The following is a 25,471-nucleotide window of genomic DNA, read 5'->3' as shown; positions in this document are numbered from 1 at the left end:
GGAGGTGTGTCAGTGTGTGAGGCTTTTTTTTTAAAATCTAATTTTCTAGAATAAAATATAATCTCAAGTATTTTGTTTTTTGATTATGCAATTAAAAAGGCACATAACTTTAAAAAACAAAATGAAGGAAAACACACAAAGAAATGGTAATTATTTCCATCCATCCTTGTTGTAGTTTAGTACCGAGAAGAAACGTCAGAGCTCAGTAGTTGGCTGTGTCCCTGTTTTCTGTCTCATTATGGTGCCTTCAATGCCGTCTTTTTGCTTGCTTGCAGGTGAGGTGGGCCTCTCTACCTGCCTCTCTGACCCAGCAGCCAATCAGAGCCCGGCTCAATCTGCAGCAGCCAATGAGCGCCAGACTCGCCCTGCACCTCCAATTCTTTTTTTTCTTTTTTTTTTCCAGTGAAAGAATTTCAGCCAAAGTTGACCCGCTGCCATTAAAGCGAGCCAAGGCAAATATTATAATGCATGGCAGCAGGATGTGTGCATGTTTGTCATTATAATCTGCGGGACAAATTGAAAGACGAGGCGCGCGGAGTGATTGGCTGCGTGGGGACAAAGGTGGCTTTTACCTGCCAGGTGGAGGAGAGACAGTGAGGAGGGACAGGGAGAGGGGCAGGGAGAAAAGAAGCGGGGCGAGAAAAGTCGACTTACCTGTAGCCCAACTTCTGGCAGCTCTCTCACTCTATTACCTGCTCCGACTTGAAAGTCCAGTTTCACGAGGAAGAATCGTAGAGGAAGCAAAATATGTCACAGGAGACAGACAAGTAAGTGATCGAGCGCGCGGAGAGGATCTTTGATGCTTTCAACTTAAAGGGAAAACTTTTCCATTTTTACTCGCTAATTAAAACAAACTTTTAAATGTAGGTTTTAGGTATCAGTGGATATAAAGACTTTCTGGTTGTATCACTTTGGGATATTTCTGACAAATATTAAAGTTTTATTTGGATGAAACAAGTAAAGTTGGCGCCGTGGATTTCATTAGAGCTGAATTCGCCATTTTTGACTGATGGGGGAAAAGGTGCAAGGACTGGATTTTCTAAACACTTAAATATCTTTGACTTAAAATGACAGTTTTATATCTGCTTCAGCATTGCAATACATGTTTCATATTGTGGGCCTACAGTGTGCAGTGTGTGTGCGTGTGAATGAGGACAGGTTGTGTTGACTGTGGGCCTCCTGTGTTGTTTTGTAACACCAGAAACTCTTTTATTTATATTAAATAATTAAGTATAACCTTTGTACTTTTGTCACAGCTGCTTCTACAAAAATCAGAAAGTCATTTTTAATATTTTTTTTAAATTATACTCATTTTTTTTGATACCTTCTTGAATATAAAATGACAGTTACTTTGGCTGGCAGAAATATATGTTCCATCTGACATGTTTTGATGGTTATTAACTCATTTATAACTGCATAATAATAGAGCTAATGCAATAATTAACCGATTAATCGATTTGTTATCAGCCACTAAATTCAACCTTGAGTTATTTAATAATCGATTGATCAGTTTGAGTAATTTTTTTTTAAAGAAAAAGAAGTAAAAAACATCTTAAATGTGAATATTTTCTGGTTTCTTCACTCCTTTATGACAGTAAACTGAATATCTGTGTGCAAACAAGACATTCAGGGAAGTCATCTTGGGCTTGGGCAAACACTGACAGACATTTGTCACCATTTTCTGACATATTATAGGTGCAACAACTAATAGATCAATTGAGAAAATAGTAAACCGATTAATCGACATTGAAAATAATCATTAGTTGCTCCACTTTTAAGAAGAGATTTAAATAAATGTACAGATTTAGCCAGCATGGGCTCATCACAACAGGTTGTTTCATTGTCTTGGAGTCCTGATTAATACTTATTTAAATTACTGATGATTACTAGACTTTAACTGAAATAAGGCACTTGTTCCTAACATGATAATTATGATCAAATATTATTAGTAATGTGTATTTAAAACAAATAAATGTTTCTTAGTGTGACTGCCTGCCACTATTATGACCCACAGCGGTAATATTTACTCAGATCCACCAGAGTAGAGACATCACCTCTGGCCTTTTTACACCTGCAGACGTTGGTTGCCATGGAGAAGTCGGCCAGAGTTTGTTTTATATATATATATATCCTGGGAGCCTCTTTTCTACCACTGCACCTTTTACTATAAAGGTTTGCAATAGCGTGACATCACAAATAAAGGCGGGATCAGTGGGTTTGTTTTATTTGGCAGGAAGATCTGGCAGACAGGAGTTAATGCCAGTAAGGAGAAACCACAACAGTAATACGAATTAGTTACTTAATGTCGTACGTTTCCGAGCTTCACAGCTAATAATATTACTGATTAATAATCCCGGTTGGTATCGATTAAACTATGACAGTTTGATGCAAGCACAAAGCAGGAAAATGAACTTGTATCCAGCTTCTGCATTATAAATGGATTAGTAAAAGACTTTTTCCAAAGGTGCGACATTACACTAATGCCGCTCATTGCACAAGTGCAAGCTGACACATTCGGAGCCTCTCCTGTGATTGGCTGAGTTCAAAGAGATGTTGTGACAACATTGTGTGTTTAACTGGTCTGTGATCTCGACTTAAGTGGGCCTACAGAGTGGAGACACAAACCCACATAAACACACTCAAGGCAGACTGTAAAAAGGGCTGTAGCATATTCGTTTTGGATTAACTTTTGATCACTTGTTTGACGGAGAGAACGTCCAAAATAATGACAAAAGATATGAAAGTTTTGACATTTGTGAAGCCAAAATCAGCAGGTTAATTCTCGTCAACACAGGGCTGCAGAGTATGAGGAAAATATAAGATGACGTTGAATGTTGCGGCATTACATGTGATAATCAGATACTAAAGTGTACTCCACAACATTATTTTATTGAACAAATTAAACAGAGTTGAGTGCAATATCACATCACAGTGATGATAAAATACAATATATTGTGCAGCCCTGTGTCCACTTCAGATTCAAACGTCTATGTGTGTCCATCAGTAAGCGTCTGGTGGTGGTGGTCCCCAACGAGAGCTCCTTCCCCGCAGTGCGGCGGGCCTACACAAGCGAGGATGAGGCATGGAGGTCGTATCTGGAGAACCCATTGACAGCCGCCACCAAGGCCATGATGAGCATCAACGGGGACGAGGACAGCGCCAACGCCCTGGGCCTGCTCTACGACTACTACAAGGTCTGGATAGATGGTTTGATGCTTGTCTTTGTCTTGTGTCATTAACGAGAAACTGAATATCTTTGGAGTTCTTGAGTGGTGGTCAGACAAAACAAGACAGTTAAAGATGTCACTTTGTCTATTGTTACTTTAAAGAATGTCGAGTTAAGCATGTACTGAGATTTCCTTGACATTTTGGGTAAAAGCTGTAACAGTCTGGATGCTTAAAATATCCAGATGTGGTGCATTGCAGTGTGCCCTTCTTGCTTGTTCAACAGGAAACCCTGAGGACTGGATCCAATAAGTCTTTACAACTCTAATCATACTGTTTCAACCTTCAGAATAATTTTTCAGTGCAGTATTAATCTGTCATTTAATAGCATATTGATTTAGACGTCTAGACAATTCCAAATGACTTTGACTGTTTAAAAGTCAAATTAAAGGAACACTTCACCCCCCTAATGACTGTTTGTATAACAGTTACCCACCTCGTGTTACGTTGAATTTGTGAAGAAAACCTTCTTTTTCTCTAATGCCTCCACGGTGAACAAACATTCAAAAAACTGATAAAGTTATTGATGAATTGAAGTCAAAGGGGTCCTTGTTTAACAACAGCAAAACTATATCAAACCATCTGTTAACAAACTCACTACTTCCCACACAGACAGCCCTTTCTGACAGGCAGCTGAACAGAAAGTGGTACTTATGCTCTTTCACAACCAGACTCCATTGACAAGCACAATAATTTTACCTCACTGAACACAGGAGCTGCTGGTCACAAGCTGCCTCGATCAGTCCGTTTGTTTGTGTTATTGTATAACTTTGGTGTTTTAAAAGGTTAGTTCGGATTCATCAAAGTCACCCAATAACACAAGCAAACTACTGATTGAGGCAGTGGTAGACCAGCAGCTCCTGTGTTCAGTGAGGTAAAATTACCGTTTTTGTCAATGGAGTCTGGTTGTGAAGAGAGCGTCCTTAAATTTCACTTTTAGTTCAGTTACCCATTGTAAGGCAATGTCTGTTTGGGAAGTACTGAGCATATGACTGGATAAATGAGGCTTGGATTATACTGCAGGAGTTGTGTGAGAGTTTCTGAATGGATGTTTTGAATTTTCTCCATTTTTGGATTCTTCTTTCACCGCAGAAATGTGAGGAAAACAGAAAAAAGTGTTGAAGTATTCCTCATCAGTGCAACAAATACTTCCCAGCTTACTGTTATTATTGAACCACATTTCTAACTACACTTCTGCTCAAAAACACATTGAGCAGACACCTGACGTAAACAGGCAAAAGCTATTTTCCACTGTTTCGTCAAACATGATAAATGAAAGAGACATAAGTCATTCATCTAACACACTCTGACTTTTACAGCAGGAATAAATAGAAAAATGTCAAGTAAAGATTGAAAGCCGACATAACACATCCTGCCTTTTTTTTCCTCCTTCCAGGTGCCTAAAGAAAAGAGGCTTCTGCCAGTTCCCAAAGTTGTTGAAATTACAGAGGAACAGGAGAAGAGGTCAGTGAATTTGGGTCTCTCAGTGCCTCGCTCAAGGTTGCACACACATGTACAGACAGACTGAAAAAAATGCTAAACATGTAGTTGCCGGCAGATCTTTCCCAGCAATGTGTGGAATTAAATCCTGGAGCTCAGCTATTGTAGCATCTGACATGTTGCACCTGTGGTTCATACGAATAAAAAAAGAAAAATGGTTTAATTGAGAATAAAGCACAATTTCCATAAGATAATATCGATATGAGACAAACACCTCCAGTGCGCATGAGCGCAAATATCACAGACCAGTAAGTCTTGTTTTGCTTGGAGATCTGATACTGAATGAAAGGAGCACAGGCTGGACTGAGGCCAATGAAAAGCTCCTTATGAGAAGAAGAGATGCAAAAGATTTTATGTTATAATGTGTCTCTGATTTGTAACAAAAACCTTTTATCCCAAAAAAAAACTTTTTTTGTAATAAGGGCAACATAAATGGGGAAACATTTTATTTATTGTAGTGTGGATCTTTAAATAAAAGCAGGTGTAAATCAGGTTTAGCGTTTCAGACGTGCCAATCTTGAAGTAATTAAAGCTGCTCTGAGGAGGTTTCTTGGATGTTTACATTCAATATCACTCACCAAAATTCACAGTGTGTGTCCTCGAGGCCTAACGAGCATGCTGGCAGAATTTATTTACCTCCAGTTCACCAAACTATTTCATTACTCAGTAATTCACATTGCCGTGCTCGGTGGTTTTCACAGCCCACAGAAGCATGAAATTAGTCTGGAATGCAAAATACAGCACAGCCATTCAATAAGGGTGAAAAGTAATTAAAAAACAAAGAGCAGAAATTCATCCTGAATCCTATTTCATCCTGTTTTCGTTCAGGTCTGCGTTGCCGAGCAACCCCAGCAGCCAAAATGAGGCGGAGACGGTGGACAACCGTGTTCAGGTCCTCAAATCTGTTCCCGTCAACCTGTCGCTGAACACGGAGCACCAGGAGACCAAACGGGACCACTTCAGCAGCTCCACCGAGGCGGCGACAGGGGATGGAGCCTCGCCAGCTGTGGCTGTGGTGAAGGCCGAGGTGTACGCGCCCGTCTTCATGGCGGGAGCGGGGCTTCACTACAGGGTGGAGGGAGAGGAGACGTCAAGGGTGATCTACGAACAGAGTCCGTACGAGGTCACCACAGTCAGTCACAGCTTGTATGTGAAAGAAGATCAGCAGAGTCCGCCTGACAGCCCATATGAGGAGGAGAGAGATGGGGTGAGACAGAAACAGATACTGCGTTGTTACAGCAAAGGAAAACTACACCCAAAATGGTGGTTTCTGAGACAACTATCAAATTTGATCTATAATTGTATTATTACTATGATGAAATCAGTAGAACAATAAAACACAATATGTGTGACAGGCCTTCAAACCATGCAACACAAGTTTTCCTCCTGGCAGACAAAAATTAAATGTCTGTCTCTCAGATGTTTGACAGTCATTTCTGATCATATCATATCGATAGGCCTCATGAAATAAAAGTGATAACATTTATCTACACCCTGAGGTTGATCATTTGTAACCTTTTGAATCCTGCACATTGACTGCGACTCACCACTATAGGCACTTTTTTTGTCCTTGATCTCGAGGAGGGAAAAATAATAATAAAAAAATAATAAGCTCTAATTGCCTGACAGTCTAATGCTAATTGATTGATTGAATGATTCACGCCATTTATTGTGTTGCCATAAGGCCGAGTGACTTATTTGTCGGTTTACCCGCGGGTCCCGCTGCTTTCCGAGTAACGTTAAGTTCTTAATAACTCATAGAAACAGTGCATGAAATAGTCCACCTTCCACCTACTCCTTCCCCTTTCTCTGTCTCTGTCTCTGTCTCTCAAACGCACACAACGGATTGACTGAACCCAACTCGTAGGGGAATGGGTTGTGTATGTCTGCTATGATCAAGACAAAAGAAACGTGTAACGAGCTTTAAATTTCAGTAATTGAAGTATTTAGTCACATGTTTAATTACCACTAAAAGTAGTGCAATTACATTAATGCATGGCTTTGTAATTAAACTGATAGGAGGGAATTAAAAACACATTTTATTTTAACAAAAACTGGACTGGTCGACCATTTCAGGGCTTTAAAAAAATGTTACCAATTTTTTATGACTTGTAGGCAAAGGTTATTCAACTCAAAACATGGTGATGGTTTCTTTCTTTCATAATGATGACCGTCAAAATGTATAAAAGTTAGATCATAAGTCAGGATTTTAGTCAGGTCGTCAATTTAAGTGTTATTATTCTGTTAGTTATACATACAGAACAAACTGCAGCTGAATGACTAATCAGACACACTATGAGGTTTCTGAAAGGCACTATGGGAAATGTAGTAAAGCACAGGGAATAGAAGAAGACAGATTAAAGGGAAATTACAGCACTAGCAAATGGAGCATCACATGCTGATGATCTGAGGGTGGAGTTACTGTGTAATGATACATGAAGACAGATGGATGTTTAAATATGATTCACGTAGAGTCCAAAGGGTCATTACCAGAACAGGAATCTACAAGTATGTGTTTGCCTGAAATCTCCATGTCGTCATTCTGATCTTTATTTGCAACAATACTGTTTTGTTTTTTTTAAATAATTTGCAGCATTGTTTAACCAGTTCCTCTCACGCTAAATGAACTTGAATAATTTCCTCTTTCTGTGTGTTTTCTGCATCCTCAGCAGAAGTACCACACACCTTCCTCTCTGGCTACAGATGACTTCTTATTTCACCAGGAGGGAGTGTAAGTCACTCTGAACACAATCACATAGTCTATGAGTTATCCACACATATGTTACAGTGTGAATATTCAATTATGTGCCGTTTTAAAATCAAAACAGCGAGTTGAAATGATCCAGAATGGAATGCAAAAGTGTGTGTTGTTGTGCCCCCATCCCACCTTGTTATGTCCAATCACATATCATTCTCTGTTTGTGTGTCTGTTGTTTGTAGTGACAGCTTCCAGTACACGCTGGACGCCACTCGCTCGCTGCGTCAGAAGCAGGGCGAGGGACCGATGACCTACCTGAACAAAGGCCAATTTTACGCTGTGACGCTCAATGAGCTCAGCGCCAACAAACGCCTCCGTCACCCCACCAGCAAAGTTCGGGTGAGGTTTTTTTTTTATGGTATTAAGTAAGCCCAGTTTAATAGTTTATATATAGTTTATATTTTACGTAATTAAAGTGGACTTATGACCAAACATTTAGTTTTTCAAAGCTGTTCTTTCTTTATATATTAACATAGCCATGTGTAATGTGAGCCTCGACTTTCCAGTTCCCCTCAGCCGCACAGAGCATTTTAGCATCTTTCAGCTCGTCGTCTCAGATTCACAGTCTCCGACCTTTCCTGCAACAGGCAGCTGTTTCCAGTGGAAAAGGCTCTTATAAACCCACTGTACACTATCTACTCACCACCAGACAGCAGACAGACACAGTTAGTAATTATCTGGTGACCACAGTGGAGCACTTAGCGGCTAAAGAGACAGATGTTTCCCTCGGGAGTTGGTTGAGACCAAAAACAGAGCTAAAAGAGCTTGAATATTGGACTCACATTGGGCACAAACATGATTCCAAATGGAGTAGCTGACAGAACAACAGATTTAAAGATAATTCTGGTTAATTATATCTTGGGTATTTGTAGTTTTGTCCATTATTTCTAATAATTATTATATCATACTCAGAGTAATTGCTGAGATCTGGCACCATAGCTTCTAGAAGTCATCAGGTGAGCTACACTTTATTCTGAGATTAATCTAAAAGTTAGTGCACCCCAAAATATTGGTGATTACACAGGGAAAAAACTGCAGATAACTACGGCAAGAGCAGTATGTCAAAATTAGTCTTTAAAATGGAATGTAGAACAGATAGTTTGAATGTCGTTAGATGTTGATATTTTGTTGAATTTAGTTTGTGGCGTCCTTCAATGTCAGGACAATGGCAATTTGACATATATTCTGATGACAGATGATGTTGATATTTTGTCGGTTTTAAGTTATGTTGTTAAGTAACCCAAGTTCAGCGTCTTCCAAACATCTTATGCTAATGTCATCTTGATGTAGAACAATGACAATTAGTCATAACATATGGGGAACAAAACCCAATGCCTTCTGATGGTTTCAGACTTTTAAAATATCGTCAACCTGATTTCTATTTCAAACAAAATGTAGCATCTGTTCGATGAAGGAGTCCAACATCTTTCTAAAGTCACATTGGTGTCTGGTGCCAGCTGGGATAGTTCTACCCTTTGCCCCTTGCCGTCAGACAGCCCTTTCCGACAGGGAACTGAAGCTGTTACATTACCCTCACCAAAGCCACCAGAGTCCTTTGACAGAAACAGTAATTTTACCTCACAGCACACGTGAGTTGCTGGTGTGCTGCCAACTCGATTGTTTAGTTTGTTTGTGTCATTTTGTGACTGTAAGAATTGAACTAACGCAGCGTCCACAGCAGAACAAGGGTTTATATGTAGCAAGAATATGATGTAGAAACCTACATCAGATCTCATAGGAAAAAGTTTTTAGTAGCATTTTGACGCAACAGCATACACACTTCGACCAAAATTGGAACTGTCTGATTTGAACACATAGGGGAGACTACTGGGAAGCTACAGAATAAATATTAAAACCTCAAAAAAATAAAAGATTGAGTCAACCTTTGAAGAAGTCATAGGAGACATCTGGTGGGATTTTATGCTCTCTTGAGTCATCTAAACTTGGGCATTTGTTCCTGTCTTGTTCCCCTCCTCAGAGTGTGATCATGGTCGTGTTCAGTGAGGACAAGAACCGAGACGAGCAGCTGAAGTACTGGAAGTACTGGCACTCTCGGCAGCACACAGCCAAACAGAGAGTCTTAGACATCGGTAAGACCTATGACTTTCTCTTTGTTTATAATATGTGAACAGCTGTAATTCTTGAATGAATCAAAACGAACAACACGAACCGAAAGACAATGACAGATTTATGTTGCTGCACAAGCTGGAATGCACTTAGCCAATAAACAAGGCATGACCAAACTGAGAGCAAACAAGCCCCCACCCAACTGTCTGCCTGAGGCTGTTTAGCTGCCCACCTTCATCCACCATCAGACAGGAGGCTGGGCACACACACACACACCTGAATCTCTTAATGTCTAGGTGTTGCTGAGACACACAACATAAATCCTCTAATCTCCTCGACATTGCCTGGGAGATTGAGCAAAACACTCATAAGAGAAAAAACTTGATCATCCAAAACAACGTGACAAACTTTCTCTTTCTGGCAGCATTTCCCACGAGTGTACGCTGTCGACCTGCAGCCTTCTATTATATTTGTATCTTAAAACTTTTGACCTTTTGTCTGCCGGCGTTTTTCCGCTTGACAGATTCGAATTTGAACCAAGCATTTTTACGCCTTGTTGAATGAGTGTGTGTGAGAAGCTCGTAGGCGGTTTGTGTTTGACAGGTCCAAGCCTGCTAACCAGGCAGAGATTCAGAGGTATGTGGGAAACTTGGTGTGGATGGGAGACACACACGCTCACAAACACACACACCTATACACAGCTTGTTGGGACAGGGAGAGGAATGCTAGCTGCGCTGTTACCTGGGCTGATTTTGGTCTGTTGAAAGTAATTCTTGCCCAATTTAGATCTTCATCTTAATTCCTATGTTTACATGAACCAAGACAAATCCTAATCAGCCTGCGATTCACACCTATCTGTACTGTATATCTGCCTACTGTTCCCAACCTGGGCGTAGCAAGGTAGATTTAAGATTTGATTTAAGGTTGTGATTTTTACTGTGGCAGGAAAAGGAAAAATACAAAATTCAGCTGCATCAAATAAAGTTTTGGACTTTTCTCTAACCTTTCCATTTTTTTTTTCTTTTGGAATACTGAATACTTGCTATGTTCATACTACGAGCGACAAAGCAACAGTGGTACCAGCTATATTATTGCAGAGTTGCTACTGAAGTGCTGCTTGTTAACGTAGTTACATCGTCACGGGCTTGTGTGTGTCTGCTACAAAGCACCTCGACTATACGTCATCTAACTTTTGTATTTGGTAAAATAAAATATCTGTGCTTTTATTTGATGTCTGAGCCCCATTTTGACATCACATTTCACCACCCAATTAGTGTCGTCTTGGCTCCTTCATCAATGCGATTTTTACCATTGGACTTTGGATTACAATAGAAAATAAGCTCTATGGCAAACAAATGTTAATGATACTTACATGTTTTGTTCAGCGAGATAATCTTCACAAATGAACACCACTTTCGTGATTTTTGAAACCTTAATGAAATCATCAGAAGTAAAAAGCGTTAGGCTATGAATCAATTACACTACAGTCACATGACCCAACGTCACCACTGCCATGAGGCTGTAAAGCCGCGTTTGGTGTGATGACTCCCTGTAGTCTCATTTAGCCACTTGTTAGCGACCGTCTTTTTTAAGAAAAGCTTCGAAGTTGACCGAGCAAATCGTGAAAGTCGCTTGTGTCAACTTCAGACCTTATTTCAGGCATCTAACCAAAAATCCATTCAACAAGACTTCGAGACGAGGGAACTGGGAGTGCTACAATGCTAACTCATTTCAGGGGTTTTAGGACTCACCCGAGGCAATCTGTTGCATCCCCATGTGCACAACAATGCACATGTGGATAAAGTTAGCATAGCATCAGCTAACCAAACTAAATAATGCTGTACCACAGCTAGAAACAAGAACAAATGATTGGTTGGTGCTTCACTGCGTTATTGGTATTAAAAAAAAGTTGAGGCCAGCTCCAGTCTGGTTTTTAGCCTGTCATGCCCATGCACAGCAACAATGTCAGGTGTCAGATGTAGCTTCACCAGCTTCCATTGAAAATGACTTAGATGCAAGATTGATATCACTTTTATATCTCTCTGTTAAATATAAAGCCACAGCCAGCAGCCCGTTAGCTTAGCTTAGCATCAAGACTGGAAGCAGGGAAAAACAGGTAGCCTGGTTGTGGCCAAAGGTAACAAGGCGTACCTGCACCGGAACTGCCCATTGGTCCGACAGCCCATTGGTCCAACCATATTAAACCCATTGTTCCGAAGTCCCGTTGTTCCGAAATCATCATAATGCCCTGTGGTTAAGGTCTGGTTAGGTTTAGGCACAAAAACCACTTGGTTAGGGTCAGGAAAAGATCATGGTGTGGGTTAAAATGAAAAAGAAAGTGACAAACACATAAGCTTTGAGCCTGCTTCGCCTCAAGCCTTTCCCAGCTGACCCAGAGCCGGTCGCGGCGCACCATCAAGGTAGAAATACGCCTGCCGGGAGCCGTTCAGCACCGCGGACCGTCGGACTAATGGGATGTCGGACCAATGGGCTGTCGGACCAATGACATGGACCCACCTGCACATCTACAAGCACATCAACAAGAAATAGTGCCTTGTATAACCACAAATTGACATCTTCCCTTTGTCTGAAGTACAAATTAAACAAAGTAGATGTAATGTGTCATGTAGTGAGCTTTAGAGGTGCTGCTAGCCAGTCTGCAACTAACGATTATTTTCATTGTCTGTGAATTTGTCTGTTATTTTCTCAATTAATAGATTAGTTGTTCGTAAAATGTCAGAAAATGTTGTCAGTGTTTCCCAAAGCCCAAGATGACATCCTCAAATGTCTTGTTTTGTCCACAAACCAAAGATATTCAGTTTACTGTATTACAGGAGCAAAGAAACCAGAAAATATTCACATCTAAGAAGCTGGAATCAGAGAATTTGTCTTAATTTAATTGCTGACAGCTGATCAATTAACCAGTTAATTGTTGGATTCTTGTCTTTATGCTAAGCTAACAGTCTGCGGGTTGTGGCTTCATATTCACCGTAGCGTACACACATGAGAGAGGCATTAATCTTCTCCTCTGACGCTCAGCAAGAAGGCAAATAAGTGTATTTCCCAAAATGTCAAACTCAAGCAAAATAGGCTGGGAACTGCTGTTCTAAAAAATGCAAAAAAAAAGTGTTTACAGCATATTTTGAAATGATGCTACTAAAGATAACTGCAGTGCAGTAAGATGACGTTTTGTTGTTTTGGTGTCAAACAGCGTCTCAATATTGACATGATTTGAAGATGAAACATTTTTCAAAGCCGCCAGTTGATCCTGTTAGGAGGAAGTGTGTTATCTATTCAGCATGATTATCTTTGGCATCCTGTTACATTTGCCAGTGTAATGAGTCTGTGTTTGTTTGTGCGAGTGACTCATAGACAGATAATGTGCATCAACAGCTATACAACTATCTGCTCAAAGATGCACACACAGTTTTAGCATGTACAAACATAGTTCCCTGTGACAGACTGCCGACAAGGATGTGAAGTAACCACTTAACATATAAAAGTTTAAAATTACAAAACGATTAACTGACTAATCATTTTAGCTCTAATTTATACGTGTGAATGTAAGACTGTGTGTTAAAGTGGGGAGTCTCATCAAACAGCTCAGTAGGTCAAATGGCCGACCCCTCCACCCTGCTCCTCAGAGCCAGGTCGGCCTGTAGCTGGATGCAGCCTGTAACCTGAAGCTGTCCAGAGAGCCGATTTGAATAGCGGTGGAGGGTTTGCCATGCCCCTGGGCCGCGTCACAGAATGGATCATTTGAATGGGGTTATTTAACGGGGGATACTGGCAGACAGGCATGTTGCTGCCTGCCCTGCTGCTTTGTGCACCTGCTGAAGGAACAGGAAGTGTCGTTGTCACGGCAGTTGGGATGATGGAGGAGGTCGGAGGTCACTGAAGCAGAGGTGGGGGGGGTGCTTTGAGATGTGACCAGCAGAATTGTTGGGACGGACAGATTTTTATCGTAGCTGAAACCCAAACCAAACTTTCCTACCATGTTCAAGCTTATTTCTACTGAAGATGTAAATCTTTGTGCAAAACAGGTGACACATGCATGGTTTACTTTTTTTTTAAAGGAGCAGTACGCAACATTCAGAACATTGATTCAGCAACAAACAACTATTTGCTTTGTAAATATCTAGTGGAGTTACGCTGTCCTGAGCAGAGAATGAAGTCACGCTACCTCTGCGTGTGCTTTACTCCAAACGTCTCTGTTCTTTGTTGTGGTGGACATAGGCCTGGGCGATATGGCTAAAAATGTATCAGTCGATATCGATAATTATCACGCTAAAAAAGCCAAATCATCATTTTTTTCAAGTTCAAAGGCTGATTGTTGCTCCTGAGCAAAAGTTGAAGAAACAACCTGGTTAATTGTGGTTTAAACTTTTATATATTGTCAGAACATGATGTTTGCCAAACAGCAGGACATTTCACAAATCTGAGGTAGATTCAAAACAATTACAATCAAGATAATGTCAATGAATAAAAAAAATAGACAAAGAAATCTTAAATCTGTTCAGGAGCATGTCAGACTCTTTGTACAGATGGTTTAAAACATGCTATGTAAGGCCTGGTTGTGATCTTTGTGAACTTAACTGATGATCTTACCTGGTGATTCGCTGAAATATTTGTAAATGTATGTCACTACTGGCCATTGACTGGGATCATTTCTCCAAAATAAGCAAGGCAAGGAGAAGAGGACACTAAGATAGACGGATGATATTGAGTTTGTCAGTGTAACTTTTGCTCTCTGGAAGACATACAGTGCTAAAATAATCCTTTGACATGCTGATATCTAATGTTTTTAGCTAACTACGGGCATTTTGTTAGCATTTTAGCCCTTGGTTGCTAATTGTGGCGCCAATATTTTCCCATCCAGTAGGTGTTGTTTTCAGAGGGTGACATGTTGCGCTCTCTCTAAAAGATAAAAATAACTATGAGAGTGTTGAATGTTGTTGTAAAATTAAAAATGGGTGTATGGGTGGTTTAATTATATTGAACATTTATTGAACATTTATTATATTTCCATCAAGGAAAATTGTATTGAAATAATTATCATTATCATTTTATCCCCCAGCCCTAGGTCGAAGGTCCGGCCGCACGTGTATGTGAATGCGTGTGTGTATCCCATTGGCATTATTTTTTTCCCAAGTTGTGTTCTGCTTAGTCGGAAACATGCTTGGGAAAAAATGTGCATCCCACTGACTACGTAAACTTTCTACTGGTAATGTTGTGGAAGCATAACACCCCACTGTGGTTCCCCCCTCAGGTTAACAAAGCTAGCTTTGTCAGCACTGTTGGTATTGTTAGCACTGTTAGCACCGTAGGCTACTAGCCATCTCCATATTGAGAGCCGTGTGCAGACAGACACTCCCGGCCCAGACTCTGAATCATAGATATGCTGTGAATGTCCCACACAGCTCCTTTGACATGCCTGCGAGCCTTTCCCACAGCATACCTTAGCACTCAGTGACTCACATTTAAAGTCAGTCCAGTTTGTGGTCCCTCAGGTCAACAATAGCCGCCGATGCGCTCACCTGACTGACTTTTAATATTGTTCTCACAGCCAGATAGCCTCCTGTGTTTCCTCCCGCTGCCTTTGAAGCCTTTGAGAGTTTGTTTGCTCAAGCAGATAAGGTTTTATCTTATAAAATTGAAGCGTGCCATTTGATTGCTTATCTTAACAAATAGCTACCTGCTTGTGTCATTTATTGACCAATTTGTGCTGTGTACAGAGGGGAGATATGATGTTTGGTCAGGATTTTTTAAACAACAGATATCAACAAAGTAAAACTTGATCATAGTAATTTTGACTGCGCCTTCATAGCTGAAGTTATATTTGAAATGTGACGGCAGAAATAACCCTCCTTCTGTTTTTGTTCTCACAGCTGATTACAAGGAGAGCTTCAACACGATCAGCAACATCGAAGAAATCGCCTACAACGCTATCTCCTTCACCTGGGACGTGAATGAAGAAGCTAAGGTACAAAACAGAAATATTACAGTCTTTTTTTTTTTTTCTTTTTTTTTTTGTGCAGGTACTTAATGTCACTGTAATTTTCCTAGAAACCGGTCTACTATATTTACTCTCGCTGAAGGCGTGTTGTAGATGAAAAAAAAAAGTAGTGGGACAGGTTTTTTGTGCTGATTCAGATGTTGGCAAACAAACGCACTGGCTTGACAAATTAACTGTGATGCAAGAACCTCACCTGTAGACATCACAAACACTCAAAAATGGTGAATTAAAGCGTCAACATTTTGTGATAATACAAGAATTAAAAGCCTAAAGAAGTTCCCGTTGGTATGTTCTCTGCTGCCCGTCACAAAGCTGATGTGCAGTGTTGTGTACTTTTGCTGTGTTTGTCTTCTTTGTCTTTGTGAAACCCACTCCTTTGTGGCCGCTCCTTAAATGGAGCTCCATCACTGTTTAACTCCAGAGGCCCCCAAGGGCCAACACACACCAATCCCTGTCCCCACCCTCTGTTGTTTGTTTTGCCCTCATTTCTGTGTGAATGTGACCGACTGTGTGTGTGAGTCAGTCTGTGTGTGTGTGTGTGTGTTATGTGGCTTGTTCATTGTAATAGCAGCCTGCAGACAAAGACGTTGCTGGAGGAAATCCAAGCACACTTCTCTGGGCCAATATTGACTCTTTCTCTCTCTCTCTGCTTCTATTGCTCTCTTTCTCTTAATCTGTGTGACTATTGAGCCTGAACATATCTGTTGCAGTGCAGGAACAGGTGTAATGCCCAGGTGCTTTAATCTACATGTTGTATTGTGCTGTTGTAGGGCTGAAAGAGGAAGTGAAAGAGTGTTCCAAATGTCTGCATTAATTTCTACAAAGAAAAATTAGAAGCCGTCTCAGAGAGATAGATCAAGTTTTTAAAAAGTGTTTTTGAGTAACGTTTTTACGTATGAAACTTTCTGACAAGTTATTTATACCTGTAAGGTAAATACAAGGATCTAGTTTTCACAGGTGGGGGCACAAAAACCTCAGTGGATGCCACATTAAAGCCCCACTGCAGCCACTGTTACTTCCTGTTATTCAGTTAACATTCTTTCTCAAACAGTGAATGGCGGTGTGGTTAATAGTTGGACACAATACATCAACATTATGAAGGCAACCAGACTGCCATTCCAGCGTATGTTTCAAGGTCAACATCATTAGTAAGGATAGTGATAGCATGGATATTAGCATGAGACGTACACTGCTTGCACACATATCATCACCTGGCAGAGCAGCAGGCGGCAAGTTTGCTACGTTCCACAAGCTCTCTTAGCTTTTTTACGCCTCAGCACTGGCAATAGCCGTGGCTGGAGGCATTACATTATCAGGTTGTCCGTCCATCCGACCCATTCTTGTGAACGCAATCATTCAAGAAAGCCTTCAGGGATTTTCTCCAGATTTGGCACAAACGTCCACTTGGACTCAACAGTAAAGTGGTTAGATTTTGGTTGTAGAAGATCAAGGTCTATGTGACCTCATCTGTCTTATTCCAGCTTCTTTAGATTTAGCACAAACGTCCACTTGGACTCAACAATAAAGTGGTTAGATTTTGGTGGTCAAAGGTCAAGGTCTGTGTGACCTCATCTGTCTCATTCCAGCTTCTTTAGATTTAGCACGAACGTCCACTTGGACTCAACAATAAACTGGTTAGATTTTGGTTGGTGAAGATCAAGGTCTATGTGACCTCATCTGTCTCATTCCAGCTTCTTTAGATTTTGCATGAACGTCCACTTGGACTCAACAATAAACTGGTTAGATTTTGGTGGTCAAAGGTCAAGGTCTATGTGACCTCATCTATCTTATTCCAGCTTCTTTAGATTTAGCACGAACGTCCACTTGGACTCAACAATAAAGTGGTTAGATTTTGGTGGTCAAAGGTCAAGGTCTGTGTGACCTCATCTGTCTCATTCCAGCTTCTTTAGATTTAGCACGACTCATCTGTCTCATTCCAGCTTCTTTAGATTTAGCACGAATGTCCACTTGGACTCAACAATAAACTGATAAGATTTTGGTTGTCGAAAATCAAGGTCACTATGATATTGCATCTGTCTAATTCTCATGAACACAGTGTCTCAAGAATGCCTTGAGGGAGTTTCCTCAGATTTGGCACAAACGTCCGCTCGGGCTCAAGAATGAACTGATTAGAATCTGGTGGTCGAAGGTAAAGGTCAAGGTCACTGTGACCTCACAAACATGCTTTTGGCCATAACTCAAGAATTCATACGTTAATTGTGACATAATTTCACACAAATGTCCAACAGAGTATAACGATGAAGGGATGACATTTTATATTCATCAGGTCAAAGGTCATAATCATAATGTTCTGTAAAAACACTTTTCCAGCCATTACTCAGCGTCATATCTCAGGAACAAAAGGGGAGACGTGGTCAGATACTGAATTGGTGACACTAATCTTGGGTGTCCACTTTGCAACTGTGCTGCTGTTGAGGGGAAGATGTGTCCATGTTTTCACAGATATGGATGTAAACTATAAATGCAACTTGACTGGTTCGCTGAAGCAGTAATTGTTGTTCTTTACCATGAGATTTGCTACACTCCCATTAGTTATGTGGGTTAGAAACTGAATTAGTACTATATCTATTTAAATTTCATATTTTTCAATTAGAAAGAGAGCTCATAAAAAGTAGTAGCTTTCGGTGGGGCTAGCAGTGGTTATCTTCATATAAATACCTCGTATTCTTAATTGATTCACTCTCTTTAAGGCCTCACATTCAGCAACTTGTAGAGATGTTGAAGCTGAGGCTGAACTTTTATTTCAGAAATAAGTCCTGCTTTTCTTTTGATGCTAAAAGAAGACTTGCTGCTGCTACTTTTATGCTTAAGATTGACAGTGGGCATGTTTTATACATGCACGCATCTTCTCACTGACTTCACTCCATAGATACTGTACACCATGGAGCACTGAGGTTCATTATAAATCTTAGGGCCCTCACTCGCTCCCTGTGTTCTAGGGTTGGCTGGCCTGCATTATCCATCTGTAGACTTTATTACTGGCATGTCCTTTTTATAAGGCAGTTCTTAACTTGCTTCCTTGAAATATATGTAGATGTATCCAACTAAAATTTGCTGGACGCTCCCAGATACACTCTGATATTTTTGCAAGACCTACTGTTGAAATGGGAAACAGTCGGTATGCTGTCCCTGCGGTTTGGAATCTGCTGCAGACTGATTTGGGTCCTGGGGTGCTGGAGGAAGAGGCATCAGGTTGTAGGTGCTTAGACTAACTATCTGCCTCTGTGTGATCAAAGATACATTGACCTGATTTCTTGATATGCTGTGATTTCGACTTTTTTTTTTTTTTGTCTGCAACTTTGCTTAGATGTGCTGCTGTCTGTCTTCACCAGGACACTTCTGTAAAGGAGATTGTTAACGTCAACAAGGCCTTAGTCTAACACAGAAATCAATGCAGAAATACAGCACAGTCATTGCACTGCAGAAACCCTGCAGTATGTTGCAAACAAAAGCAGTGGGTGCCAGATTATTGAAGGCTAATTTTCCCTGAGTAACCAAATAAAAAGAAACAGTTCCTTGTTAATCTGGTGTGCTGTGTAACCATGCAGATTTCTATCTACAGGGATTCTGAGATATCTGAAACTTCTGCTGCAAAACAAACGCAACAGAGGTGAAAGGAATTTTGTTTGTGTTTCTCAGAGTGTTGAGAAAAAAAATACACATGAACACCCAACAACAAAAGCGTCTCTAGAAACGTCACCCACTTTGGATAATCCATGACCCTCTCTCCCTCTACAATCACTGATAAATAGAAGAATCCACATGGATGCCAGTTTTTATTGTCTGTTCTGGGCCACGCTATGCAAGCACCAGCTATTTGCACCTGTCAACGTTTTGAGTTGTTGTGCATGTTTTAGTGTGTTTAATTGTGCACAAAAAATGAAAACATTCCTCTAAAGAAAATAGCTGGGGAAAAAAACAATTGTTACCTATTGTAATACCCACTTCTCCCTCCATCCTCGATGTACCCTGCAGATCTTCATCACGGTCAACTGTCTGAGCACTGACTTCTCCTCTCAGAAGGGCGTGAAGGGTCTCCCTCTGATGATCCAGATCGACACGTACAGCTACAACAACCGCAGCAACAAGCCGCTGCACAGGGCCTACTCACAGATCAAGGTCTTCTGTGACAAGGTGAGAAATCACTGCCTCTCCGTCACCCATTTCATTAAATATAGATACTCTTAACTCATCATAATGAGGACAGTACAGGAGAAGATGTGAGTTGTTTTCCTGGATGTTTTTAAATGCGCCAACTTGAAGGGCCAGTGGAAGGATTCCTGTTGTCAACTGTGCGACTAAAGACCTCTGACTCCTTGATAAGTTACTAACACAAGGTTCAGTGCCATATTTGTGCTTCATTTAAATACATGTTTGTAATTTTGGTGTTAACAAGATATTTTGTAACCATCTTTCTTCAAATCTAGCAGGTGACTTTCTTCTAGTTCACACTGCATGTTAAAATATTCCTCTACATTGTACTTTAGCCTCCTCAAAAACAACATGAGACTCTGTAGCCCATGGAGATTTATGCAGTTCACTCCACTGAAAAACCTTTCATACTGACTGCAACTAATGCAACCAATAAATCTGCAGATTATTTTCTCATTAAACCAATTGTTTAATTTGTAAAAATGCCAGAAAAGAGTGAAAAATGCTTGTTATAGTTTCCCCACAGCCCAGAGTGGTGTTTTGAAATTGCTTGTTTTATTCAACCATCAGTCAAAAACCAAACGATACTCAGTTTACTAAAATATGTGAAAAATAAAAGCAGCAGTTGAAAGTGTTGAGCTGCTGCGGTCTTTACCATCCAGTGAATATGCTGTTTGACGGCACTAAAGGTGGAGTGAGTGAGTTCAATCATGACATCAGTCCTCCCTCTAGTGGTGTCACCTGCACAGTGAGCCTCCACACACACCTGTACATGTAGTACACACATACACCATGCAATACAAACCTCTCCTCTCCTTTTTTTGACTTTTCTGTCAAACAGAAACAACATAGTGATTACTCATTTTGTCAGGGGAGAAGTGTTTTTGAAGGAGGCTCGTAATATTTTCACAAACTGATGTGTTTTTGTCTGTGTGTTTTGTTTTTGTTTTTTGTTTTTTTTTGTACCTCAGGGAGCCGAGAGGAAAATAAGGGACGAGGAGAGAAAACTGTTCCGCAAGAAGTCAAAAGGTTTGAGTTGCATGTCGAATCATTGTTTGTAACATTTTGGCATCAAAATCAGACGTAATTATAGATCCAGGGTGTGATGTGAGGACAAGAGAAGAATAAAATGCGCTTTTGATTACATGAAATCACACTGAACACATCTCCCTCTCCTGGTTTTACATAATAGTGACTACAAGGTGCTAATTTGGATGTGAGTGGTTGTCTTTTTGCTGGAAAAAAAGATCTGTTCTTTTCTAAATTTCCTTCTTCACCGGTGTTCAGGTAAAGACGGAGGTGTAGGCGTCATAACCGTTCCCAAGAAGTCCGACACCACTTACTTCAAGACCATGAGCGACTTGGAGGCTCAGCCTGTGCTCTTCATCCCCGACGTTCACTTTGGTAACCTGCAGAGGGCTGGACAGGTAGATACACACACACACACACACACACACACACACACACACACACACACACACACACACACACACACACACACATTCTTCTTTTCTATAACCAAAAGTGAAAAAACTTGTTTCATATCAGCTGAGTTCATCTGCTGGAAGGGGAAATTGGAGCCACAGCTCGGTTTCCGAATGACCCGAGGGCTGCATTCAGATCCAGATCTAAACTTTTAACATTTCTGTCTGGTTTTGCTGGGTGGGAAAGTTTGTTTAGTTTTTCTATTTTTTTTTTTTTTATTTTATGTCCTGTTATCATCTCATGGTTTATTCTGTGACCTTAAGAAGGGGCTCTGACCCCTAAATGGAGACCCACTGGACTAAACTACCTTCTTTAACAGTATATAAAGTAGTTTGAACTAGCTCCACCTTGACCAGCTACAGCAGCATGCATCAATATCAACAATCTAATCATAAATATATAAATATTATCAGTCACAGTGGCTATTTTCGTGCAGATTGAGTGAGTATAGCCTATATTTTGCTGATAATACTGTTGTACCTTTACTTAAATAGGAGTTGAATGCACTACTTTTACTTGTAATCGAGTATTTTACATTGTTGTATTGGTGCTTTTACTCCAGTTAAAGATCTGAGTATTTATTCCACCACTCTTTTATTGAAGAATTTATCAGTATAAATTAAACATGCTACTTAAAGAGATAATTCAGAGTTTTTAAGTGCGGTTGTATGACGTACTTATCCGTAGTCATAAGCTCTGTACTGGTGTGGACAGGCACAGTAACAAAATGTGTTCTAGCTGCCAAAATCTTATCTTAATATCTTCTTAATATGGTGTTAACCTAAACTGATAATGATTTTTTCATGGGGCTAAATTTAGTTTTGCTGCTGCCCTCGTACACAGCAGTACATAGTTTAGCTTACATGGCCGTAACTGTTTTTTATTTGTGCATAAAGCTTAAAACTTGCATTAATACCTAACACTTCATTTGCAGGTGTTTACCTTCAACACAGAGGAGATCGAGAGAGAAGGGTGAGTGTGTGTCAACAGGAAATGGGCTTTTCATTTACATCAGGTCACACAAATATAATAAGTATGCCAGTGAAAGCAGGCACAGATACCGAGCAAATACATCAAGATGAAGTGCATGTCACCACAAATGCAAACACTGTGCATACCTTTACAGCACCTGACGCTTGTCTGATGTTGCTTTTGTGTGTTTTTCGCCAGGAGTGTGCTGGTGAAGAGGATGTTCAGGCCGGCAGATGAAGATCTGTGTCCGTCGCCTCACAAACAGATCAAAGAGGAGACACACAAGAGAGGTATAAGATGGCGGCTTTCTCCGCTCATTTTTTTTAATCTTTTTTCTTATCATTTTTTAACGGACATCAGAAACCACATAGTTGTTATGGAAGTTTTGATTATTTTGATGATTATTGAAGAATTATTTAGTTTATAAAATGTAAAAAAAAAAGCCTAAAGTGGTGTCTTTGATTTGCTCCTTTGTCAATAGAAATCAAATTTTCCAGACATTCAAAACATAAAGATGTGAAACAGTCTCTCTTTTGACATGCTGAAAACACAACCTGTTCTCAATCTGAAGTCGTCAAAAACCACTGCTCACTGATTTTGGCGTAAGACACCAACGCAAAAAAGGGCATCGTCAGTTTGAAACGCTGCTGGATAACAACGTAATTTAAGAGCTAGAAAGTCTCTGTAGAGTGTACGGGTATATGGAGGTGGATGGGTCCAACAAACCTGGGCTTTCACCCAGGAGCCCAGTGTCCACTTCCTGTATGAATGTTGAGCCACACCATGATGTTTTTTTCTAAACCTAACCACGTGCTTTTGTTGCACAAGGAAATAAACATAAATACGTGGTGTTTTACCGATGTAAGTTTATTTTGGAAAAGACTGTATGCATCAAACTGCAAAACTGGGGGCTGGGGGCGTCGGTGACCCAGTGGGTAGAGCAGGCGCCCCATGTACGAGGCTGTTGCCGCAGCAGCCCGGGCTCAAATGCTTGTATATGGGCCTAATGACTCATCACATTAAAGAAAATATTACTAAATATTATTAGCCTGACAGACGACGTGAAACCAACGTCTAACATTCACATTATTGCATTATGTGCGCTCAAAGCACAGCTGCAGCTCACGGTTAAAGGTTCACTCTTCCTCCTCTCTCTGCAGTGCTGTTGTATGTAAGAAAGGAGACAGACGAGGTGTTTGACGCTCTGATGCTGAAGTCGCCCACGCTCAGAGGCCTGATGGATGCTGTGAGTGACGCCTCTCTGATTACATGTGAGAGTGATGTCAAAGGTACAATTTGTTTGCAGCAGAGCACCTGTTTACAAACTCCTTCATTTGTCATTGGCAGATATCAGAGAAGTACGGCGTGCCCACAGAGAGGATAGCCAAAGTGTACAAGAAAAGTAAAAAAGGGTAAGTGAGGACATGAAGTGCAGTTTTTTTTTGCCTATTTGGGGATTTATGTTATGAAATTAAACTTTATGTGTGTTTTGTATCAGGATCCTGGTGAACATGGACGATAACATCATCGAGCATTACTCCAACGAAGACACCTTCATCCTCAACATCGAGAACTACGCAGACGCCTACAAGATCACGCTGACAGAGATCTGACAGCTCGTCGGCCGACTTGAAGGACCGCAGGTTGAGGCGCAAGAGACGCTGTGACTGCCGGTTGGCTGAAATCTACGAGGCTGCTATTGATTGGCTGATAAGCTGACTGACAGTATTGGAGACAGTCCATTGGCGACGTTGCTCTGGGGTCAACGTCGACACACCTGATCCCTCTCTGACACTGTTACACTATGAAGCAAGTCGTATTTTCTGCGCAGGAGGACGACAATAATAAAAAGAGGACATTATTATTCTTATGAACTCATATTTACTTCCTCATCCTCTGTGTCGTGAGGTGAAACGATGGAGCACACATCCACGTCCTCCACTCTTGCTGAATATTTTTTATTGTATAAAAAAGTTCTACTTTTCTGTACAGTTTTTGCCAAATAACGCATCAGGAGTAGCCTCATGAAACGCCTGGTGCACTGTATGTATAGCTTGAATTAGTTGGTCCTAATTAACGTAGCTTCTTTGCATGCCAGCCAATTGTTTTTGTTAGTTGTGTTATTATTTATTAATGACAATGTTTTTGCATTTCTTTAGCAATTTTATCCAAGGATTTCAAGTACTTTACATTTCAGTGACTCTGTCTATAGTCACCCTCTCTAAGTACTCAAGGATGTCTATTTTTTTAGCCATGTCGTACTATTTACACGTCAACAGATAGCTCAAGTGTTTGTTTGTAGGACCTAACGAGATGGTAATGACTTAGAAAATATACTGTAAACAACTTCTGTCGGGTGACAAATGGCACTTGGCCTCATGTGCTTGGCTGTATTGAAAAATGAATAAAGGTATAAACACAGAAATGTAACTTTTGGTGAAACGAGTGAGTCTTTGTGAAGCTGTAGCTAAGGCGCAGCTAAATGCTAACATGCTGATGTTAAACAGACACAATGAAGATGAGAAAAAAGGTGAGGCGGCGTTTAGCTTAAAGGAAAGGTTGCAATGCTTAATGCCTTCATGTTGTGTGTTTTAAGGCAACCTCCCCACACCAAATGCAGCTGGGAGATGTTTTCCTCGAGGGGTTTCCACCTAAAAATGGATTCCTTGGTTATAAAAAAAACATGATGCTATGCATACAGTAAGCACTACTGTAATTGCACCGCTTCGTTCAGTGGCATTTATCTAACGCTATACAGCTCAACAAGTTGGATAAAGTGAGTGAATCTCATTTCATGGTACATCCCTCAGGATTATACTGCATGAGTTGTGTGCGTAAACAGATTTTTTTTTTGTTTCGACAGCAGTTTACAAAGCAAAACAAAATATGGCAAGCAAAGTAATTTTTCCTGCTGTTCAAATTTTAAGAGCTTTGTAGAACATTTTGGGAGAGATTAAGAGCACATATAAGCACCATATGTCGGGGAGACTTGAGGAGGCATTAAAGAGACAGAAAGGAAAAAATAGAATAGCAATGAATGAGGTTTGCTTGACTGAACATCATAGGGTCTTTTGTGCGATACCTCCACAGAGTCAGGTCGTAAGGGTCTTACGTTTTTCACCCAACTCGCCCAGAATTTAATGAGCACATTTTTCTGAAGATGAAGAGATTGGATGAAGAGATGATTTACAATATCTATCCACTCCTCTAATGTGGGGGGTTCAGGAAGCAACCAGCGCCTTATATCAAAATACCAAACATACACTTGTCAGAAC

The 25,471-nt window shown here is 40.5% G+C and overlaps 1 protein-coding gene across 3 annotated transcripts; it reads left to right on the top strand.

The window, feature by feature from the left end:
• The first annotated feature begins 301 nt into the window (after positions 1 to 301).
• On the top strand, positions 302 to 24,626 carry grhl2b (grainyhead-like transcription factor 2b). 3 transcript variants are annotated; one of them, XM_050035024.1, is made up of 16 exons: positions 302 to 767; positions 3,005 to 3,194; positions 4,622 to 4,689; positions 5,554 to 5,932; positions 7,398 to 7,456; positions 7,666 to 7,822; positions 9,462 to 9,573; positions 15,439 to 15,533; positions 19,563 to 19,721; positions 20,711 to 20,768; positions 21,027 to 21,166; positions 22,159 to 22,196; positions 22,395 to 22,486; positions 23,357 to 23,442; positions 23,544 to 23,608; positions 23,695 to 24,626. In XM_050035024.1, the coding sequence occupies exons 1-16, from the start codon at positions 748 to 750 to the stop codon at positions 23,807 to 23,809; spliced, it is 1,833 nt and encodes a 610-aa protein (XP_049890981.1). In that variant the 5' UTR covers positions 302 to 747; the 3' UTR covers positions 23,810 to 24,626. The 3 variants fall into 3 exon arrangements, with proteins under 3 accessions (XP_049890981.1, XP_049890980.1, XP_049890983.1); XM_050035023.1 differs by having other exon boundaries at positions 303 to 767; positions 7,395 to 7,456; XM_050035026.1 differs by lacking the exon at positions 302 to 767 and adding an exon at positions 777 to 1,021 and having other exon boundaries at positions 7,395 to 7,456.
• Positions 24,627 to 25,471: the final 845 nt, after the last annotated feature.

This window comes from Epinephelus moara, chromosome 22 (assembly GCF_006386435.1).
Source record: "Epinephelus moara isolate mb chromosome 22, YSFRI_EMoa_1.0, whole genome shotgun sequence".
NCBI lineage: Eukaryota > Metazoa > Chordata > Actinopteri > Perciformes > Serranidae > Epinephelus > Epinephelus moara.
This window is presented reverse-complemented; position numbering and strand designations above follow the sequence as displayed.